At 38.5% G+C, this 22,267-nt stretch overlaps 1 protein-coding gene and 2 long non-coding RNA genes across 3 annotated transcripts in view; 1 reads left to right on the top strand and 2 right to left on the bottom strand.

The window, feature by feature from the left end:
• The window catches only part of LOC310743394, a 66,728-nt gene that overhangs the window by 27,466 nt on the left and 16,995 nt on the right, over nt 1-22,267 (top strand). The window lies entirely within an intron of this gene.
• MSTN (myostatin) lies at nt 3,018-12,215 on the bottom strand. Its single transcript, XM_083572160.1, has 3 exons — nt 11,625-12,215; nt 6,664-7,037; nt 3,018-5,749 (listed from the first exon to the last, which is right to left on the bottom strand). The coding sequence occupies exons 1-3, from the start codon at nt 11,980-11,982 to the stop codon at nt 5,369-5,371; spliced, it is 1,113 nt and encodes a 370-aa protein (XP_083428286.1). The 5' UTR covers nt 11,983-12,215; the 3' UTR covers nt 3,018-5,368.
• LOC310743758 lies at nt 14,864-21,020 on the bottom strand. The gene is made up of 2 exons (XR_014539213.1): nt 20,906-21,020; nt 14,864-15,166 (listed from the first exon to the last, which is right to left on the bottom strand). It is a non-coding gene; the product is annotated as an uncharacterized lncRNA (long non-coding RNA).

Raw genomic sequence — 22,267 nt, 5'->3', positions numbered from 1 at the left:
TTTATGTAATAATTGCATGAGGATGATTGACTAAGATGTGAAGTTTCATAGATTCTTGATGCAATTGATGTTGAAAGTAAATTTTCTTGCCTGGGTACTGTAGCTTGGAAATTAGGGAGTCTGCTTTTTTTCTTCGTCTTTTATTACAAACTGTAGAAAAGGTTAGAAAGCCTTGGAGTGTGTTCAATGTGAACTATAGAAAATAATTTTGACATTATTAAAAACATTTTCAAATAAAAACTTACACTGAACTAGCAAGTTGTTTTTGCCATATTGCTTGTAAGAAATCACATGGAAAATGTAAAATGTTTTTAGGATATGAGATAAGATGCTGCGTTTTGTGCCATGTATCAGTATCAATGAAATGAGTGGTATTTTCTCTATGGCCCATCACCCAGGCTGTGTAGTAATACCACACGGCAATAGCATCATGACACAGCAAACATCTTATCACAGCCAAAAAGCATCTATGTAATATTCCTTCACTGCCATTGAGATTGTTTGGCACAGTTCTACTGAATCATGCTGAATAGTAGTGTAATGAAAATGAAGCAGTGCTTGTGTGTATTGTTTTGATTTATGAAACTCAGTATGTCAAGTATATTGGCTATAACTGGCAGTGAAAACACCAATAAATCTTTCTTAGGCCCATCTTTTGAGCAAATCAAAGAAAAATTGTCTTATCCAAGCTTATCAGCATGGAAATGTTTTGGTTGGTTTTTTTTTCATTTCCATAATATGGAATATTTTTCACCACATACTTCTTGTGTTATTTATGATAAGTGATCAGTGGATAAACTGGGTCCAAGACAAAACATATGGAACATAGTTTTAGACTAGCTGATTTATTGAAATATTGATCAAAACTGTTCATTGCTGCTGCTGCTAGTTGAGGTGTTGCTTATGATCTCTGGGTGAATGTTGTACATCAGTAAGTAATATTTTTTCTGAGAACAAAGTGAAGTATTCAGAAACAAAGCGACCCTTTAAAACCTGACTTATTGCCAATCTGTGTGAATATTCTCTTTCAAAAAGTGCAACAGAACTTGATCCAAACGTTGCAAGCATTGAATGTAATAGGATTTTAAAGAATTGTATTATTTAAAATTATTTGGTAGGACAATATTTTGAAGGACTCCTGTTCCCCAGTTCAGGCAAAGCCCATCAAAACATGCTATTTGGGCAGAGTGAGGCAGCCATGTATGGCAGCAGAATTTGGGTATGTTAACAGGGCAGTAAATTTTATATATTGGTGAATTTTAATCCAAAGGGGAAACATTTGTGGACTTTTTATCCTGAGGTGCCAAATAACTTTGTTGGCCCTGAAAACTATTGTTGTTGACTTGGCGAAAGCACAGTTATGCACAAAATATTAGGGCTTTAGTGCTTCGAAGAGAAACTTCTCTTAAAGGCATAAATTGGAGAATGTGGTGCATGCAATTTAATGTGAAGCTAGCTATTTTAAAAATATTTCTTCAGCATTAGAAGAGACATGTGTAAATCTTGTCATTTGTGTGAGTTTTAAGAAAAGGACCTATTTTAATATCATAGATTGTATATATAATTTATTTCAACAGCAGCTACCATTGTATCCAGGACCTGTGCTATGTATTGAATCCACTTGATCAAAATGTTGCTAGTTCTTTAAACAAATTCCTAGCTGCTAACGTGCTTTCTAGAAAATCAGATTTGCGTTATCTAGTCACCTGAGATCTGCCAAGATTTCTTACGCATTCTTTCTATGTTTAGCTTTAAGGGCCTATTCCTTAAGAATGTCTATAAAAGGGGGCTAGACCAAAACGATGGCTAAGGCACACATGAATGTTAAACATGAGAGTCACACGATTGTTAAACATGGCCCCTTCTCACAGGGATGTGGGCTTGACACTTTACACAAAATGGAGCATGTGAGGGAAGTGATATTAAAGCACTCTCGTGTTATCTTGCTGTATTTTGTAGCTTTTAAGCAATCTTTCTTAGCTTGGCCTCGGTACTAGAAGCGAACCAGGTAGGGAACACAGCAAAGTACAGTGGTACCTCGCAAGACGAAATTAATTCGTTCTGCGAGTTTTTTCGTCTTGCGAATTTTTCGTCTTGCGAAGCACAGAACTGCACCTCTTCAAGCAATGCACCCTGGTATTAACGGTTTTAAGAAAAAGGAAACAAACTTGCAAGACGTTTTCGTCTTGCGAAGCAAGCTCATAGGGAAATTCGTCTTGCGAAGCAACTCAAAAAACGAAAAACTCTTTCGTCTTGCAAGTTTTTCGTCTTACGAGGCATTCGTCTTGCGAGGTACCACTGTAAGGCCAGGTGAGGGGTTGGTTTTGTTCCTTGTACTCCATTTTATGTACTACAAGAGTATTTAATGCCCTCCAGATTTGGGGGAAGTACAACTGTCATTGTCTGTGACATCAGTTAAGTTGGCAGGACTGACATGAGTTGTAGCCCAACAATATCTAGAGGGCCACAGGTTAACTACCCATGGTGTAAAGAGCAGGCCGCCCAAACATGTTTTATACGTGTATGGGAAAATGTGTGTTTTCCATGTCTCACCTAACATTGTATTGTAATATACCTAATATTCTCCAATATTGCATACACATTCTGGCTTCAGTACACTACAGGGTTAGACATACCTAAGTCTCACTGATTTCTATGACTGCCATGTGTGACCTTCCATACGTGTGCAAGGACTTCTCAGTCATGCCATTCCTAATTTAGCCCCTCCCATGTAGATAGCTATGCACAAGGTCAGGGGACCTTCCATAGTGACATTCTGTTATGCTTGAGGAGGTGCTGTTGCGAGTAGAGAAAATAATTAGGCTCACTGTGTACAAGGGGAAGTGCTTTGCATGTATGCATTATATTTCATGGATTCTGATAGTGGATCTTAACTGCACTGAACTGTGGCCTCTTTGTGCAACCCACAAAACTGTTTAAATCCCACTGAAATAAAAATAAATAGAAAATTGGCATTTTAGCTATTTCACAGCTGGGGGAAAAGAAGAAAACCCAGAGACTGATATTCTGCTGTAATTTCACACAAAATGATAAGTTGAAATCCAGTATACAACAAATAGAGTTTTGATATTATACAAAAGTGAAAATATTTTAACAGAAATTATAGTGGTTATTGAACAATGTTTGTATTTTCAATTGTTTTTCACATTTGAAAATAAAGTTTCTTAATAGGAAATAGATTTCTAAACTTTGTTTTGATTAAAAATTACTGATTATGCTGAGCAAAATATACAGTAATACATGAAAATTAAAGTTTATTACATACTTATAAAATGAAAGTAATAAAATATTTTGCAAGATTCTAGCTCATAAGAAAAATACAGTTAGTGAAAATATATGGGTTTGTGCTGTTAACAGTATGTTGATATATTGCTAAGAATTTAACTGAATCAACGATATGTTGAATGCAAATAATGTTGAGTGAAGGAAAGCAGCCACTAGTGCTGTTCTGCAAAAGTTTGTACAGAAGCTTATGCCACAGTTCACACAATGCTATTAACAGGTAATTTTTTTTACCCATTCTCATACTTTTTACATGAGAGGCTGTTCATGCTGTTGTGCAAGTGAAGGAACATTTGGGACTTAGTTTCTCTTTTCTCATGCAGTGCTTAAACACAAAGTAAATAGCCCTTCCCTTCCATCCCTGAAAGGTTATCTTTGGATCCAGCCCACAATATCTCCTGACATATACTGCTAACATAGTTGATCTGGCAATAATAGTTGGTTGCAGCAGACTACTACTCAGATTAGGCCCACTGAATTTACTGGACATAACTTAGTCATGTTGATTAATTTCATGGCATTTGTGTTTAATATGGATACCATTGTTTACAAGCTTATGTCTGCCATCGCTCTGATCCACTAATTCAGGTGAAGCCACTTGATGTTGTTGGACTCCCATCAGACCTGACTGGTATGGCCAATGATCAGGGATGATGGGAGTTGGAGACCAACAAATATCTGGAGGGCACCAAGCTGGCAAACCCTGCACTAAGGCATGTGCATATGAAACTCTTACATGTAGCCTCACTCATTAATTTTAAAAGAAAGAAAAAACAGAACCCATATAAGCAACAAGTATACAACAAGTGGGTAGAGCAGTCATTGATTAGGGTGATTTCATTTATATAACAGTGTTCTCAAGAGCATTAGAATAAATACTGAATCTTGGTATATTTGTTGCAAAATAATAAAATAACTTATTTATATCATTGACGGAAGTGTAATTTTAATCTGAGTTATTCCAAATTTGTTGCATCATATATATGGTATAGTCATAGTAACTAAAAAAAACACATTTATTTACATTATAATATTGTGTGTATATAATATATATATATATTATATTACACAAATATTCATGTTTTATTTTTACAGTACTGTACTTATGAATTCTCTCAATTGGTTTATCATAGTGCAAACTGTAATGTTGCAATATGGGTTATAACAATTGTACAATAAAGAACAATTTCTTGCCATTTATCATTTGTAATACAGCTGTCTGCTAAAGTAATTTTAAAAAATTCTTGTGAATGACAAACTGTAGTTTAGGAGAGGGAGATTCATTGTAATGTGTGCACTTAAAGCTGTCAGAACCTCAGTTCTCCTGGTGTCTGCAGTTCCAATACAATATCCAGTTTTGTGACAATATTGTAATCTAGCTGTTGGTACATCCCATCCAAAATACTTATTGCTTCCTGCAGCAACTCTTGGGACTGGATTGTAAGTCTACTATGATAGCACCATTGGCAGAAAGTAATGTACATACTAATTATAAAAGGAATGGAAACAAAATGTACCTACCCTAATTTGTGAACTTATCTGTTTTGTGGAATTTCATCTTATCAGTTTTTATACTCTAAACTCAATTCAAGTGTTTGAGAAAAATTCACTGGTACTCTGTTCACTCTATACGTCACAAATATATCCTCTAATGCAAGTACAACAGTGAATTCAACTGTTCAGACTATATTTAATAGCCTGCTCCTTTTCATTCTCTGGAATATAAGGAGGTTGCCTTTTTCTACTTCTATCTGCTGAAACTTGTATATGATTATGTTGTTTGCATAAATGAAAAAATACCTTCCCAGAATAAGAAATTCATTGTGAAATCCTGTGAGTTTGATTGTAGCTTATCTTTTTCACTGGTTTGTAACCAGCCCTTGCATAAAAATGTCTTTCAATTCACATACTGTAGCTTGTCTGGTACGAAATCTTTATAATAGCCTAGAGTATAGCCTATCAGAGGTAGGCCTATTGTACAAAAATTCACAGTTTCAAAAAATGCTCAAGGGAAATACTTTTCATAGATTCCATATTTTATGAAGTGGCAAACCTAATGAAGAACTCATGAGCACCCACAACGATCTACCACCATAGCTGGTATCTTTCCATATATTATCTGTTCTTTTCCATTGAAATACAGCATATTTATTGGGGACATCTTAGTAGGTGTGCAGCATGGGCCTGCTGAACCTCTTGGATTTGCTTGGTGTACAAGATGAGTGTGTGGATACTTTTGTAAAAATACAAATTCACATTCTCCAGAGCAGTAATTTGCTTTGTATCTTTTGGGTGCAATTATCCAGTCCCATCCAAAAGCTTCAAAATCCACAGTCAGCGGGTAACGGCAACATCGAGATTCTGTTGAGTGTTCATCACAGTCCAGACCAAAATCTCTGCGTGATCTTTTTGGTGTATCTGTAATCCTGACCTCTAAAAATGGGTTCTATGGATAAAGAAAAAGGAATAGTATTTTGGTAGAGTGATTGACATTTGACACACAAAATATATTTTTCTAAACGGATAGCATTCAAGAGCTGTAATGATAATGATGATGATGTAACCAGCCTTGTTACAAAAAAACCAAAACCAACCTTGTATTGGGAGGGGCTTTTATGTGTAAGGAGAAGAGTGGTAAAAATAAAATAAAGTCCAGAAGAATTGCAGCAGCTACAATGTTACATGGCAATCCATTTTTTAAAAAAACCTAGGATGGTTTTGAAAACAATTTGTTATATAGTGCAGTGGCTTAGCGTGGGGGTGCAGGGGGGGGCGGCCGCACCGGGCGCAACATCTGGGGGTTAGGGTTAGGGGGTGCAAATCCACGGGTTGGGGGCGCAAATTACTTGCCTTGCCCCGGGTGCTGACAACCCACGCTACGCCACTGATACAGTGTACTGCCCAAAGGACAACATTTTAAAATGTCACTGTGAATCCTCAACCTCTTGGACACATACAAAGAGGAACTCTTTGGCTCCTAGTCATAAACCTTTTCATTGTCCTGTTAGAAAGCATTAAGACATCAAACACCCAAATTGTTGGTGTTATTAATTTTTAGCTATTAAAAATGGCCTATATAACCACCTTCCATATAGCACTCAGCTTGAGGAACTGAAACATAAGTGTTAATAATTCCAGTTACAGGCAAACAACTACATGAAGTTTATGTACAATTCTGGTTTAATTGTTCTGCTGGAGCACGGAGGACATTTTCCAGCTCCTGGTAATATTAATTTGCTGGAGCTTTCACACTGCATTAATAATCACAGCTTTTGTAAATTCCTCTTTCATTTGTCTGAAACATCCTTTTCAGCAATGAATTACAATTAAGTTCTTGCAAAATTTCCAAGTGAAACTTACCAAACCATCTTCCCCTGGTCCTGGATAAGTTACTGCAAGATCTCTTCCTTTTTCATCCAAAGCTTTGATTTCAATACCCAAGTTAGATTCAGGTTGTTTGAGCCAATTTTGCAACACAGTCTTCACATCAATGCTCTGCCAAATACCAGTGCCTGGGTTCATGTCAAGTTTCAAAGATCGAATTGCAGTAGAGGTTGTACCATCTTTCATGGGTCTGATGAGTCTCAAGATCTGTACAAATACTGTTGTAGGCCTCTGGACTGGTCTTAAGTATATCCACAACTGAGCCTTCACTACTTTATTATACTGTATTTTGGAGCTAAACTTAAAGAAGCAACATTTGGGTTTTCCTTCCACTGGCATAGGGAAATCAGCTATAAACAAATGGATAGAAAATATTACTTGTTTGCAAACATCAGAAAACATGTAAACATTTTATAATATCTTCAGACAATTTCTTAGCAGTGACTTACAATTTGCAGTGGAAACGGTTGCTCAGATCTCATGTAACCATCTAAGATGTATACCACTTTTATTTTTTTAACCATCACAAGTGCCTCACACTTTGCCCCATTTTAATCAGTATTCAATACTTCCAACAACATTTTGCTATCCCCCTCCCACAACCTCTTGATGTGCAGCAAACATTTATGGCCTATCTGAGTGAGTGCATATCCAGTAATAAGGAGCACATAATAAATCCTTATCGAATAGAGATCCCCATTCACAGTTTGTATAGTTCCATGTATAATGTCTGCTGTTCCAGTGGTATTTTGGAGTAGGTCCAGTCACTTTTTACATTTAAAATTCTCCCTTGTCAATAGATGGTGGCCTTGGATCCAGTATTTATTTGTACTTATTTAATTTGAATTCCACCACCTTCTGGAGTCTCTAAAGCACCTCACAGTTTCCATAGGATTGGGTCCAGAGTCCAGACTAAATTAGTTGCACCTAGATTCTGTTGATTTCAGTGGGCTCTAAGTCATAACTAAGTTTTCATATTGATTTGAATGATACCTACATGCAGCTAACTAAATCTGGATCTACCAATAAAACACAATGATTCCATTAGCTTGCAATAAAAAGGAGAAACATAATCACAAAATAAGTGACCATATGAAAGCAGATCGTAGGAAGAAAAGAAAAGGGGGAAAATATTGAACATAGATTAAGAAAGAAACTTAATGAAACAAAAAAGCTTGGATTTTATTTTATTTTTAATTTCCAGTACTCAAAAGACCTTTCTTGGAGGAAATCCGCTGAAATCTTAAGGAATTGCTTGTTCATTTGAGGACTTAGGTGAAAATGATGCATGTGTATATATAATTTCACTGTTTGCTTTTTCTGTGTTGTGTTTTATGTTTTGATCTTGTACCATTTACCTGGGAGTAAATACCATTGAATTCCATGGACTGCTAAGTGGATATGATGAATATGATGTAATGTTTATACTACGTGATTACGCTGATTTCTGCTGAAAAGGACAGGCTGAACTTATAAAATTATACTGATTATTAAAAAGAAAACAAATAATAAGGGAATATACCCTGAGAATCTTGGAGAGTCTGTGTAGTTATACTAACTGTCCAGCTGTACAAATCACTCTCTGAAATAAAGTCTCTCTCTCTCCCCCCACCCCCTAGTCAAAATTACCAAGGGTACTGAACACATTGTACAGTGTACTCAGCCTGAAAGTGGCTGTGACCTATAACTTCCACTTAAAACACAATGAATGGCAAACATTCAAGTTATGTTAGTGTTATTTCTATTTTAATTACATACAGTGGTACCTCGGGTTACATACGCTTCAGGTTACAGACTCCGCTAACTCAGAAATAGTACCTCGGGTTAAGAACTTTGCTTCAGGATGAGAACAGAAATCGTGTGGCGGCAGCGCAGAAGCAGCGGGAGGCCCCATTAACTAAAGTGGTGCTTCAGGTTAAGAACAGCTTTAGATTAAGAACGGACCTCCGGAACGAATTAAGTACGTAACCAGAGGTACCACAGTATAGTAGAGTTGTGAATAAGCTATAACAGAGTAAGTACAGCAGAAACCAAGTTGCTTTCATTTGCATTGCAACAAAATGTATTGTTAATAACTTTATTTTAATTTTTTGATTTTTAATTTGCCATATCTGACTTACTTTGTGAGACTAGGAATTGCAGTATAGTAGGAAATCTTATTTTAGCATACAGTGAGATTATATAAGCTGTTAGATACATTTTAACTCTCCATACATCTAGTGTAAAATAATATCACATATTGATATATTCTAGCACTCATGTACCACAAAGAACCCCTATATGAGTGGCTTTTTCCAGAGACAGCAATATAAAGGACAGATTTACAATAGCATTCTTTTCTGTGCATGGGCCTGCTTCTAATTGGGATGTGGTTGCAGACCCAAGATCCTGTGCCTGAAGTAAAAATGTGTTAAGGCTGCAATCCTAATCACAGGGGATTTACTTCTGAGTAGACATGTACTCTTAAGTCATTTTCATATTAAGTTACCAAAAAAGTTTTTGCATTTTTTAAATGCCGTCAATGAAGAGTGAAATAAATAGAATAAAAGTATTTTCTACAATGTTTTTGATAAGTCAGCACAAATAATTAAATCATGTTTCTTTAAATATGAATTTCTAAAACATAAATTCTTGATTATTCTTTCCAAAAGAAATGTTAAAATAACCATTTCACTCCTTTTGAATATTTTAAACCACTGTTGCTGGTAGCAAATCTAAGTCGTGTGTGCTCAAGCTGTCCTTTTACTTTATTTTATCATCGCCTTAAGTGTTATTCTGAAAACAGCTGCCATAGCCAAATACTTCAGCTAATGAAGAACATAAGATACTATAATATAAGCTGTGCAAAAGATACTTGATAGGAGCCATGGCAGATGCTCAGCACTAAGAAGATAACTAAGAATCTGCTCATTCAGTAAATATCTTCATTCCTTCTTAACACAACTAATAGAATTCCTAGAGCTGTGCATGAACATTTCATTATTTAAAATATAGCACCATTGGCATTTATTAAGTGCTACATTAATGAATGCATTAGATTAATAATGTGGTTAATATAGATTGTATTAATTAACAGTTGTGGACAAAGTAATTAGATTAGGAGAAAGCAAATGTATGCTAGAGCTAAGCACAGAGACTGAGTGTTGTGAACATTTTTGCCACTCAGAAAGTACTTGTCATGTTTAGTGTTTTGCGGGGACGCAAAATGGCATGAAAACGTTTGTTGGAGAGAGAGTATGTGGCTCTGGATGTATTGACAACTCAACCAAGCCTTCCTGTCTGGTAACATTTTCGCCGCAGAACACACCTTGGCAGAAAAGGAACGTTGTCTCTCAGTACTATGTTACCTCAACAGGACACATGTTTGAATGAGTATTGACTTGGTGACTCGGAAACTAAAACTAATCCAGAATGCGGCAGCTAGATTGGTGACTGGGAGTGACAGCCGGGACCATATCACCATATAATTCATATAATTCACTGGTTCCCAGTACATTTCCAGGCACAATTCAAAGTGTTGATGCTGACCTTTAAAGCCCTAAACCACCTCAGCCCAGTATACCTGCAGGAGCATGTCCACCCCCATTGTTCAGCCCAGACACTGAGGTCCAGCTCTGAGGTACTTCTGGCAGTTCCCTTACTGCGAGAAGTGAGATTACAGGGAACTAGGCAGAGGGCCTTCTTGGCAGTGGCACCCTCTCTGTGGAACGCACTCCCATCAGATGTCAAAAGAGATAAATAACTATACAACTTTTAGAAGACATCTGAAGGCAGTACTATAGTGGGAAGTGTTTAATGTTTGACCTGGGCTCCTTCCAGTACATTAATTCAATCAATTACTTTGGGGTGCAGCTAGAGCTGAGTTTGGGGTTCCGGATGGATTTTTTTGCCCTCACTGACAACATTAGGTAAAGGTTGGTCAGGTAAACCCCTGACCATTAGGTCCAGTCGTGACCGACTCTGGGGTTGCGGTGCTCATCTCGCTTTATTGGCCGAGGGAGCCGGCGTTCAGCTTCCAGGTCATGTGGCCAGCATGACTAAGCTGCTTCTGGTGAACCAGAGCAGCGCACGGAAACGCCATTTACCTTCCCGCCGGAGCGGTACCTATTTATCTACTTGCACTTTGACATGTTTTTGAACTGCTAGGTTGGCAGCAGCAGGGACCGAGCAACGGGAGCTCACCCCGTCGCAGGGATTCGAACCGCCGACCTTCTGATTGGCAAGCCCTAGTCTCTGTGGTTTAACCCACAGTGCCACCCGCATCCCATGACAACATTAGGTAGCCAAATCTAATTGGTTCTATGATGCTATCAAATTCACTATGTGATACATGATTGGCTGAGATAGTGTAAGGAAGAAGAAACGAAAGCTCTGCTATAATTTAAAAATTGTGCCAGTGCAACAGAAGATCAGAAGAATGATTGTGAATAAGCACCAAAATTCAAAAAGTAGGAGTTTGGGGAATTTTCACACAGAATTTTTGGCATAGTTATAATTTATATATCTGTTTGTGAAAACATGTAAAAATATATTAGTACATTGAAGCTTAGTGTTTTATTTTGTCAGTTACATGGATGTTCCCCTTACTCCCTGTTTTCTGGAACTCCTAAAAACAAGTGTCCCTAGAAGATTTGCTAATGCAAACTGATGCATTAATATGCCTTTTTTACTTTTGCACAATAAATTACTGAAATAATAAGGTTGATTAACTAAATAACTTATTTACATACCAACAGCAATAAACAAGTTAATTGTTAGTTTGTATATAAAGGGGGGAATACCATTAAAAGAAAAATTACTAGTCAGTAGAACATGATTCAATTAAAAAATGCTTTTCTCTTTTTTAGTTGCATGCTTCCACAAGCAGTTTGTTAGATGAGATCAAAAGGAGATTGTTGGTCTCTAGTGCTATCTTATAAAGCAATAAACGTACTTACACTCTGTAGGCATTGTAATAATAGTTTCAGTTGTAGCATGATAATCATCATCTTCCAAAGAGCCATCACTGCTGTCATCTCTCTGGACATCATATTGATCAATCAGTTCTTGCAGTGGCGGAGCTTTAGGTAAAAGTTGCCTTATAGCATCCCGGCTAATGTTAGGTGCTTGCTCCAGACGCAGTTTACTGAGGATCTGAATTTTTATAGCTTCTATTCTTGAAGATTTTGTACTTTGCCTCCATGTACATGCGTTGCACAGTCCATCTTTTTCCATGTTTTCATTTGCCTGGTTACTTTCATTAAGATCCACTGGACCAGGTATGATTAACATGAAAAGGTAAATATAAAGATACATTTTTAATTTCTGCAGGATCTCACATTCAGTGCAGTGCTTTCCCTTCCTTCCTTTCTCCTTCCTTTGGTTCCTTTTTTAATCTTTCCGTACTGTGTGAATCACTGAAGGCAAATGCAATCTGAGACAACTCACCACTCTGGTGAATCATGTATATTCCAAGAGGGCTTTTTATATTCCAACCTTCATTAGACTTGTGTCGTCAAAACCAATGATTGGCTGCTAAACCAACAATGAATCTAACTGTCAGATGTTAAAGCCATGTCCCTCATAAGTTGCTAGACCGCATTTTGTTACTGCCAAGGGTGAGCTGATTTTCTGACTATTCCATAGAGAGTATCTCCTCACAGGCTGTAAGAATATTTCCAAGGAGCATGGCCAGCAGTATCAAAAGATAGTATTACCATTCTTAAATGTGAATCAGCTGCTGCTTTTATTATGAATCAGTCTATGTATCCTTCCCATTTCTAAAAAGGCTGGCCAATAATTAAAAAAGAAAACATTTAATAAGTGTAAAGACTGTCACTATTATAAATTAAAATTGTTCTTAAATATTTTATTTAACATTATGGATTTTTAAAAATGAAATGTGAAATACACCACTGAAAAGACAATAGCTAAGAATTTAAAGCCAAAATCTTAACCAGTCTACATATGCATGTTTTATTAATTTGATTATGTTTGAGTTCAGGTGGTATAAGTAATTAAGGAGATAGAATCTTATTTACATCCTAATACTAAATACATTACAGGGAACAAACACATAATGACCACTCTACACAGGTCATTGAGTGCAGTAGTAGACAAGACATGTACTGTTGAGAAGGAATCTCCTTGTGCATATATCCAGGACAGCTGGCTTGTGTGGTATCCTTTGACAGCACACCAGTCACCTGTTTAGGGGTGGCAGTGTGGAGGACTAGATTCAGTATCTCTGCCCAACCCAAACAGAGATGCATATGCTGACATAACTCTGAAACCAAGCAGTTACCCTGTGGAACACACGTTTGAAAGTTTGAATAGTATCATCATACATAGGATCCTGCTTCAACATTCACATCATCTTTCCTCGATTGAGGTGAACAGATTTAGGATCAAGGTGCAAATAGCTGCAATTAGGGCTGGGAAGAAACACCATTGCCACCAATAATTTGATACATTGGCCCAGTAATTTGAGGAGAAATGGTTTTGTGATATCATTCTGCTCCTAGCATTGTTTCTCTGGATCATTTCATTAATACTTCAGCTTGTTTTTTTTGGATTTAACCCACTGAATTTATATCTTCTGGTTTATTCAGAATTCATTGTTACTCTTGAATCCCACCTCCCCCCATCCCCTCCCGGCATGCGACCTTCTAAAACCTCAAATAAAACATCTTTACATGGGGGCATGGTTATTGATTGTTGTAATATTTTGTGTTTATTTTTCTGTTTGACACTTTGGGCTTTCCCTAGTAAGGAAACATGGGATATAAACAATAGACAAAATTAAATTAAATCTCTCACCATTGGCCATGCTGATTGTGGGTGAGGGGAGTTGGAATCCAATGACATCAGGAAGGCCCACAGATTCACCGTCCCTCATTTAAGCCTTTGCTGAAATATCATCCCAAAGTCAACTAGCAGGAATTGCTGGGAACTGCCCAGGGTCCTGCTTCATCCATGTACAGGAAGAGGCTCATTACTACTTTTTCACAGGTTCCAAGCCTCAGCAGAATAAGATAAGGACCTCAGAATCTCCCACAAAGAGAACTTTAAGCTCTATGTAGCTCAAATAGGTCGTGAAAGATGCAGTTGCACCTGTTGGGCAGCATGAGTAGCACAATTTGATAGAAATAGGTGTGAGTTAGGTGAGTCATGGATCACAAAGACATGAGGATCGGATCATCTCCTGTCCTTGGTTTCCAACCAACAATTGGCAGTTAGGTGCATCTCTGCTCAAACATTGGTGGACAACATAATTCACTGCTGAACATCCCATTTTTGAGATGACATTCAGAGTCGGTAAGAACTAAAAAACGCTTGCACCCAAATGTGCATTTTATTTTATTATAATCACAGCCCAGCATATAGTAGATACCATTGAAAATATTTAAAATTACAGAAAATCAATAACAACCTTCAAAACAGCACCAGGCAGTAAAAAGTCTGGGGAAATACATATGGCACCTAAATGTCAGCAATGCAGGGGAAATTCTGATGTCCGTCAGGAATGTGTTCCAGACATTGTGAACCATTGCCAAGAATGCCATGACCCATGCCAGTGCTGTGCCCATCAACAGACCATGACCAGGACTTACCCTGCAGATATCTGAAAGTATCAGAGGTAGTGTGCCTTTAAGTATTTTGCTAGGTTGTATTGGGCTTTGTACACCATTACTAATACCTTGAACTGGGCCTGGTCCATTAGTGGAAACAAAATTGCAGACTACAAATCCTACACCACTTTTAGAGGCAGCCATCTATTTCATATCCCTCATCCCTTGACCTCGTATTGGAGGGAAGTGACCACAGTTGATCGAATTATGCATCAATTTTACCTAATTATCATTTGTGAAAAGAGCAGTTTCCTACCAAGGATTATCACTTTAGTCTTTACATAATTGATTTTGAGAAGGCCCGTGTTTTCCATGCCTTTCTAATCTGACTCTCAAATTTTGTAGGATAAAAATCATTACTAATATAAATATTACCATTTGTTCACATGGGGTGATATGTGTTATGTGTCAGGCTATGAGTATGTAGAGCAGACCCACTGAAACCAGTGGCCTTAAGTTATTTACTTTATAAGCATAAAATACATTTTATAATGTCTACTTTATAAGCAAAAAATACATTTTCTTACCAATAACATGTTTATCAGTGAAATTATGTAGAGTGAAACTGTGATAAATTTTTGATTATCCACCTAGTCCGTTCTTCCCCAAATCAGTAATTGCCCTTGCTTTCAAAAGGTTGAGAAGAAATTTTTTCTCATATGGCTTGGTCTCCAGTTTTTCCACTATCCTTGTTGCTTGCCTCTGGAGTTGTTCCAGTTTGTCAGTATCCTTCTTAAACTGTAATGCCCAGGACTGGACATAGTACTCTTGATGCTTCACCAAAGCAGAATAGAGTGGTTGTTGACTGATATGCAAAGTTACAGCACAGCTTGGAGGCTTTCAGCTTGTGAATCCTTGTTAGGAGAGAGCTGGAAAAATAAGAAAGAGGTTTATTATTGGAAATACATACTTGGGTGGTAAAGAATTATCTAGCTTGGGTGGTAAAGAATTCTCTACCCATTCTCTAGCTTGGGTGGTAAAGAATTCTCTAACTAACTAAGTTGGAGTTCAAAGGAGCTATGTCCCTTGGTTTGTTTATTCCTTTGTTGTGGGCTGAGTCACAGTGCTGCCCCAAACCCGGGTCAGTGCCAACTGCGCTGAGGCAGGATGGTGCTGCCAGCTTTTGTGCCTCACTGGCTGCGAGGACATGCATGCAGCCAATACCCTCTCAGCCTGCAAGGCACACCACTCCCCGAAAGGCGACTCATTGGCTAATTTGGGGTGCAGCATCTGGCGGCAACTCAAGCCAGGCGGCCAGGGGAAATTCCCCCAAAGGCTACCCAGCCATGTGCACTATGTTCTCACTGCCTGGGGATGGTGACCAAGCATGAGAGCCCGCAACTGCTGCCCACCCAGAGAAAGAGGTAAGCGTCTATTTTCAGCAGAGAGAGTTTCAAAATGATGTCTCTGAATAAGGTAAAAAAAAAAAAAGTGGGAGGGGAAACGGAAGCAAAAACATGCAAGCTTAAGAGTATCAGTCTAAGATTTTGAAGAAAGGGTCAGCATAGAGATCAAAGGCACAGAAACAGTTTAGGAAAATGAAGGTTCCATACACTGTCTGCTTTAACACCATGCAAACCTTTCTCAGAAGTTAACAGTTGTACTTTTCATGATCTGGTTTCTATAAGTCTGTTGCCGCAGTCTAGAATCTTTTCTCATAGTCTTTGTAGCTGCTGCATCACACTGCTTACTATGTTTGTAGTCTGCTAAAACTCTTTCTCACATACCACTGCTACATCATGTGTCACCTATAATCTCTCTCAGTAAAATTGTGCACTCGACAGAAAAATATTCACATTCAAACACAAATACTATGATCAATGTTGCACCAAATTTTAGCTTGAAAGAAAGGATGCAAAATGGATGTGGGAAAGGGTGGAATGCTCTCACAAACTGAAACTTACCATTTTCAAATTTTAGGAGGCTACATTAAACCCCCTTTTCTTCCCTTTGTTTTCCCCTCAACATCATTTTCTTCTCCCATAATCTCAGCCAATTCGCAGGTAGGGAGAGGTAACCTACTGTTTGCCACCAAGAGAAGACAAGATTGCTGCGCTAAATAAGACAGTTGGCCTGATCTAACACATCAATTCTTATATTCTAAAGCATTTTGTGCACAAATTCATTGCTCTTCTAGTTGATCACAGTAGCCATTCCACAAGCAAATTCTATTCATGCCATACTCCCAAGAGTATTGGGAGTATTGGGACTCAATGAGAACCCTACAGTATCCTCTCCATCTTTTATTTATCTTCTTAGTATAGAAATATGCATACATGCATTTATATCTCATTCATTGCTTATAGTATATTGAGAATTGTGGAAGGATTAAAATGCTTTAAAATGTCCTTCAGATTTATATAACTTTGTAAAAGTCAAAGTGATTTAAACATAACAATTTATAAATTAGATTTTGGTCCTTGTCGTCTTTGTGTGCCAGGTTTTAAACTAGAGGAAGTGTTACACAATGTTTAAAAAGAAACAAGATTTACAGTGGAAACAAATGTACAAATATTAAGCATCATTGTAATAAAATGCTGGAAAAAATGTGAGTATGCTGACGTTCATATCTGAGCTAATATTTTCACTGAAAAAGGTCCATGTTCAGCCAACTTTCTGATGCTAGCAAAAGACTTTGGATGGGAATCATCATGGCCACACTTAACACTTTATCATTCATCATAAAAATGATGACAGTTACATCTTAGTTGTAAAGATATATGTGCTAATGTTACTGCAACAGTGTCCTAAACAGACCACATGCAGCAAGTCAGTCAAGCTATGTTGCCTATAATTTCCAGTGCCACTATAATAGGTTAATGCCATGTATAAAGTGTGAGTTGTTGCTGAATTAAATTGGTGGGTGGTGACTAAAAATATCATTTAGATGCTGCATCAGTGAAATAACTTCAATCCCTTTCTGCAATTGCCCATTTCTGTGCCATATGACAACTTTACAATAGTGTATTATACCTTATCATGCAATCGGGACAATTCATGCTTTATTGGTGCTGCCATTCCTGGTTTTATATGATGTCATTTTACTTATAGGGAAGTTTTAAATGCTTGACGTTTTATTATGTTTTTATATGTGTTGGAAGCCACCCTGAGTGGCTGGGGCAACCCAGCCAGATGGGCAGGGTATTAATAATAATAATAATAATAATAATAATAATAATAATAATAATAATAATAATAATAATAAATGAAAACAAGGTGAATGTTACTAATAAAAAGAAGCAAGTTTGCATGGCTGTTACTATGATAGTTATATTTTAATATCCCAGTGTCAACTGGCACTTGCTGAAAGAGTTGTGTAAACTATCTACCTTCAGAACATAACCCACTTCAACTGGGCCACTTGGTATCATATGACAGTTTTAGCAACCTTAGGCAATTTCCTATCCCTGGGACTCATGTTTCTCTATTTCTCTCATTATAGAAGCATACAAGATAGGACCTGGAAGGGTTCCCCAATGTCATCTAGTTCAGCCTCCTGCCCTTTAATAGAAAACTAGCCAAGACTGCTTGAAGACATTGCTTGTTTAAACAGAAACTCCAATATGATGGTGGTGGTGAGTGGACATGTGGCTGTCATGCTGTGTGATATTGTCCACTTGTACCTGTGCACAAACATGGTAATATGGGAGGAGGGGATTATAGCAACCTCCATTATTTCCCATGGTGGGATTAAGCCTATCAGGTCAGGTTGGGTTCTGTGATCCCACCAAGCAGTCAAGGGCAGGCACAACGTACTGGGATGCAGGCGACTCCCATAACCTGTTCTGCCTTTGCAAATGCAATCACGTATCCGTCTTCAATTCCTGTATCTTTGCTGTGTTTTCTCTCGGGCATTTCTTCTTCAGGCTTGTTTCTTGATATTTTGTCGTTTGTCTTGTTGTTCTGGTCGCCATTTTAGCTTTTTCCCAGTCACCATCTTGTTGCCTTCCTGCACACTCTCCTGATCTCTGCCTCTCTCTTAAGAAAAGATCATTGTGTTTGCCCTCCCCTCTTCCCCTCTTCACTTGAGTTTCCAATGTTGCTTTCCAAGGGAGATGGATCTAAAGCTACATTCTGAAGCACTGGAGCAGTAGTGCTCCATCCCGATCTTTTGATCAGCTGTATGACGGGGTTCTGAACAGTCAGCCCCTTACTGCATCAATTTTTATGGCTTTCCTCCTTTACAACCGTTGAGTTTACTACATCTTAGGCATGTATACTGTATGTTAGACCTGCATACCAGTTGGACACATAAATGCAACAGAGATGGCTTCCGAGGACCCTGCCTCAGTGGCAATAGGTGTCCTGGAGAGAGCAACAGCCGCAAGGCCACAAAAAAGATTAAGCAGTTGGAGTAGCAGCAGCGTTATACCCAGAGCACTCACTAGCAGAGGTGTAGAGCTCCTACTGATGTCAGAAGGGCCCAATACCACCAGATGTCAGAAGGGCCCAATACATTGGTAAGGCATCAGTGGTCCTTTCAGCTCCTGTGGATGGGGAGGGTGGTTGGGTCCCTGTTTAAGGGGTTACTAGTCAGCAGCCTATGGATACACAGTTCTCAGTGCAGCCAGAACAACTTATGGTCTCCCCCCACCCTTCAGCCTACTCCAGCTGCAATGGATTTTCAGCACAGTAATGATCAGATCTCCTCTAACTTTAATCTAGTGGTTGCCCCTTATTGTAATGCCCCACTACTTCAGTCCACTAACCCTGTACAGCTGAACACAGAACTGGTTCCTCCCAAAGGAGCCTTTTTAAGGGTCTACTTCTTCATCATCTTCATCCTGAAGAAATAGCCAGGCTCCTAAAGTGCAGTTCTTTTTTGTTCCAAGTCATCTCTAGGTTTCATAGGCAACCAAAACTTGTTTCAAACAGCTTCCAGGGCACGTTTCTCCATTTTTTAAAAGGAATTTGCCAACCAGTAATTACGCCTCAGTTGTCGAACGTTTGGGAAGTCGAACTGTCTTCCGGAATGGATTATGTTCAGCAACCAAGGTCCTACCGTACAACTATTAAGCATCATTATAATAAAATGGTGAAAAAAATATTCACTTATAGTGTTGATTTATTGCCTAAGGCTTTTTTAAAAGTAACCACCCCTTTACATAGCATCATGAATCCTTTGGATTTTGAAATACACCTTTCCACCAAAAAGATAAAAGGGGGGAAAAGTTTTCTTTAACTGTAGAGCTTTTCAGCACAGTGGTACCTTGGGTTAAGTACTTAATTCATTCCGGAGGTCCGTTCTTAACCTGAAACTGTTCTTAACCTGAAGCACCACTTTAGCTAATGGGGCCTCCTGCTGCTGCTGCGCCGCCGGAGCACAATTTCTGTTCTCATCCTGAAGCAAAGTTCTTAACCTGAAGCACTATTTCTGGGTTAGCGGAGTCTGTAACCTGAAGCGTATGTAACCTGAAGCGTATTTAACCCGAGGTACCACTGTATTATAATCTGTGCATTTCTTGCATTTCTTCTGATACTGAAGATTTCCTATAAAGCACATTATCAAAAGGAGACCATTGAGTTGTGTAGTACTGTGTATATATACTGACCTCTGCTGGAATTTTTGGTTCCTATATGCATTAGTTAGAAAATCTCTGGATTTCCCTCACTAAATTTTAAACTTTGTAAAAATAAAATACAGTAAAAATGCATGCTCAATTTTAAATAACATCATTGAACATAGCCCTTTCCACCACTCCTTTTTTCTGGGGGGAGGATTGGATAAAACTCCCTGCGGCACAATTCGTTAGTGGCTTTGGCTGCTAATTGAAAGATTTTGCTACTTTATTTTCTCCCTTCATATCTTGGAGAGGATGCAAAGACACAAGGGATTTGAGGAGACATCTCTTGGCAGAATTTATTGGAAAATAATATTTAATTTAATTTATTAATTTCCCCCCTGAGTGAGACTTGAACCCTGGTCTCCCAAGTCCTTGTGTGACATCATCTGCTACACCACAAGCCCTATTTTGTGTATTAAATGTGTTGCTTACCCTATTCCTTAGGCTCAGAATTTAAAGGTTCGGCTTATTTGTGGGTGCGGCTTATATTTGGGCCAATACAGTACCTCCACATGTTGCATTTATGAGCTCTTCCAAGTGGTTTGAAAATACCTTTATAAGGAGAAAGAAAGAAAAAGGTGTTCCACCTTGTAAGGACTTTAAAAAATTGCTTTCACTAAAGCTTCTGGGTTTCTTTTTAATTTTTCTTTAAAAATCTACACAGAAGTGGAATGGAACTGACTTGCCAGTGAACATGTATGAAAAGTACACAAACCAGATGAAGTGTGTTCCCTCCATCCTCTTTAGATATGGAAAGTCTGCCCGGTGCAACTAGTAAGAAGGACGAAATACTTGTAAATTGCAGTGATTCCCTTTCTCTGCCCCTGTGTCAGCTAGGGCTGAACCAAGAACTTCGCCGGGCACAATGGAACCCATGTGGGAGCCTTTGCCTTGCCCAGCCTAGTTGGCAAGGAATAAGTTTTTGCACATCTACATGTTCTGTGCTTTGATAACTCCTTCATCTCTATGGCAGACATGCAGAAGCTGAAAGCTATAATTGAATTCACAAATAGATATATTAAATCCCTCAGGGGCTAATATTACCTTTCATGGGCTCTGCTTCCAGTGGTTCTCAACCTGTGGGTCCCCGGATGTTGGACTACAACTTCCACCATCCCTGAGCTCTGGCCTTGCTAGCTAGGGGTGATGGGAGTTGTAGTTCAACAACGTTTGGGGATCCACAGGTTGAGAAAGGCTGTAAGCTCTTAAACACAGAAACTCATCCTAAAATGCCCTGAAGCTAGCAATTGTGTCACAATGGCTGTATAAACAATGCTTGCCTAGGAAACCTTTCCTGTCTAGTCAAGAGATGACAGTTAGTGGTGGCAAGAGGTTGTCAGAGATCAGAACTGTTACCAGCAACAAAAATTGTTTGAAAAGTTACTACAGCTCTTGTTTAAGGTACAGCTTTTTAAAATCACCAGTCACTATAGTCATTTGGAGTGTGCATATTTGTATACGTGCATGTGTGTGTATGCGCACCAAATAATGGAAATGTTTGTTTTGAGCAGATGACTGCTGAAAGCAAAATGTGAATGGAAAGGAAAGGAACTAGATCCAGTTCTATTAGTCATTGTATCTAGAGATAATTAGTTTCTCTATTCTGAAGGACCAGCCTACTCTTCTAGGCACTTGTTTGGGAGCTGCAATAATCCAACACCATCTTGGATTATCAAGTTTTATAAACAAAGGTCCCATTATCTAGTAGTAAAGGTTTGCTTGTTTTCACAGTGTACCCCTGGTACACTAAGATCTTCATTAAAGACCCTTCTCCAAGTTCACATCTGAAGTGTGTGGCAGGATTACCTGGGAAGGGTCTTAGTGGTAGCTCCTACAAAAGCAGCCAGCATTGCTGCCTAGATGGACCAATGGTCTTATTTGGTGTTAGTCAGCTTCCTCAAGTAGTTTCATATAGATGTTAATATGCCTGGAGGATACCATAGAACCCATAGCAATTTTCCAAGTTCCATATTTAGGAAACAGTCCTGCAGGTAGGATCAGAATCATCATGTCCCCTATAACACTATGCCCCCAACCCCTTTTCACTATATAGTGGTACCTCGGGTTACATACGCTTCAGTTTACAGACTTCGCTAACCCAGAAATAGTACCTCGGGTTAAGAACTTTGCTTCAGGATGAGAACAGAAATCGCGTGGCAGCGAGAGGCCCCATTAGCTAAAGTGTTCTTAACACTTTCAGGTTAAGAACAGACCTCCAGAACGAATTAAGTTCTTAACCAGAGGTACCACTGTACCCTTAATCAGCTATTTGAGAGGCAGTGCCCCCAAGAAACTGCCTCCCTCTGCCTGTTGGTAGAACTAGCCCTGACATGGGGTCTGCTGCTCAAGGGGAAGGGGGGATTACAGTTATGACACCTAAAGTAGCTCTAGGAATCTAAGTCAGTA

This window comes from Podarcis filfolensis (genome assembly GCF_964270895.1).
Source record: "Podarcis filfolensis genome assembly, chromosome: 1".
NCBI lineage: Eukaryota > Metazoa > Chordata > Lepidosauria > Squamata > Lacertidae > Podarcis > Podarcis filfolensis.
The sequence above is the reverse complement of the archived record's forward strand: the minus strand, read 5'-3'. Positions and strand labels throughout refer to the sequence as shown.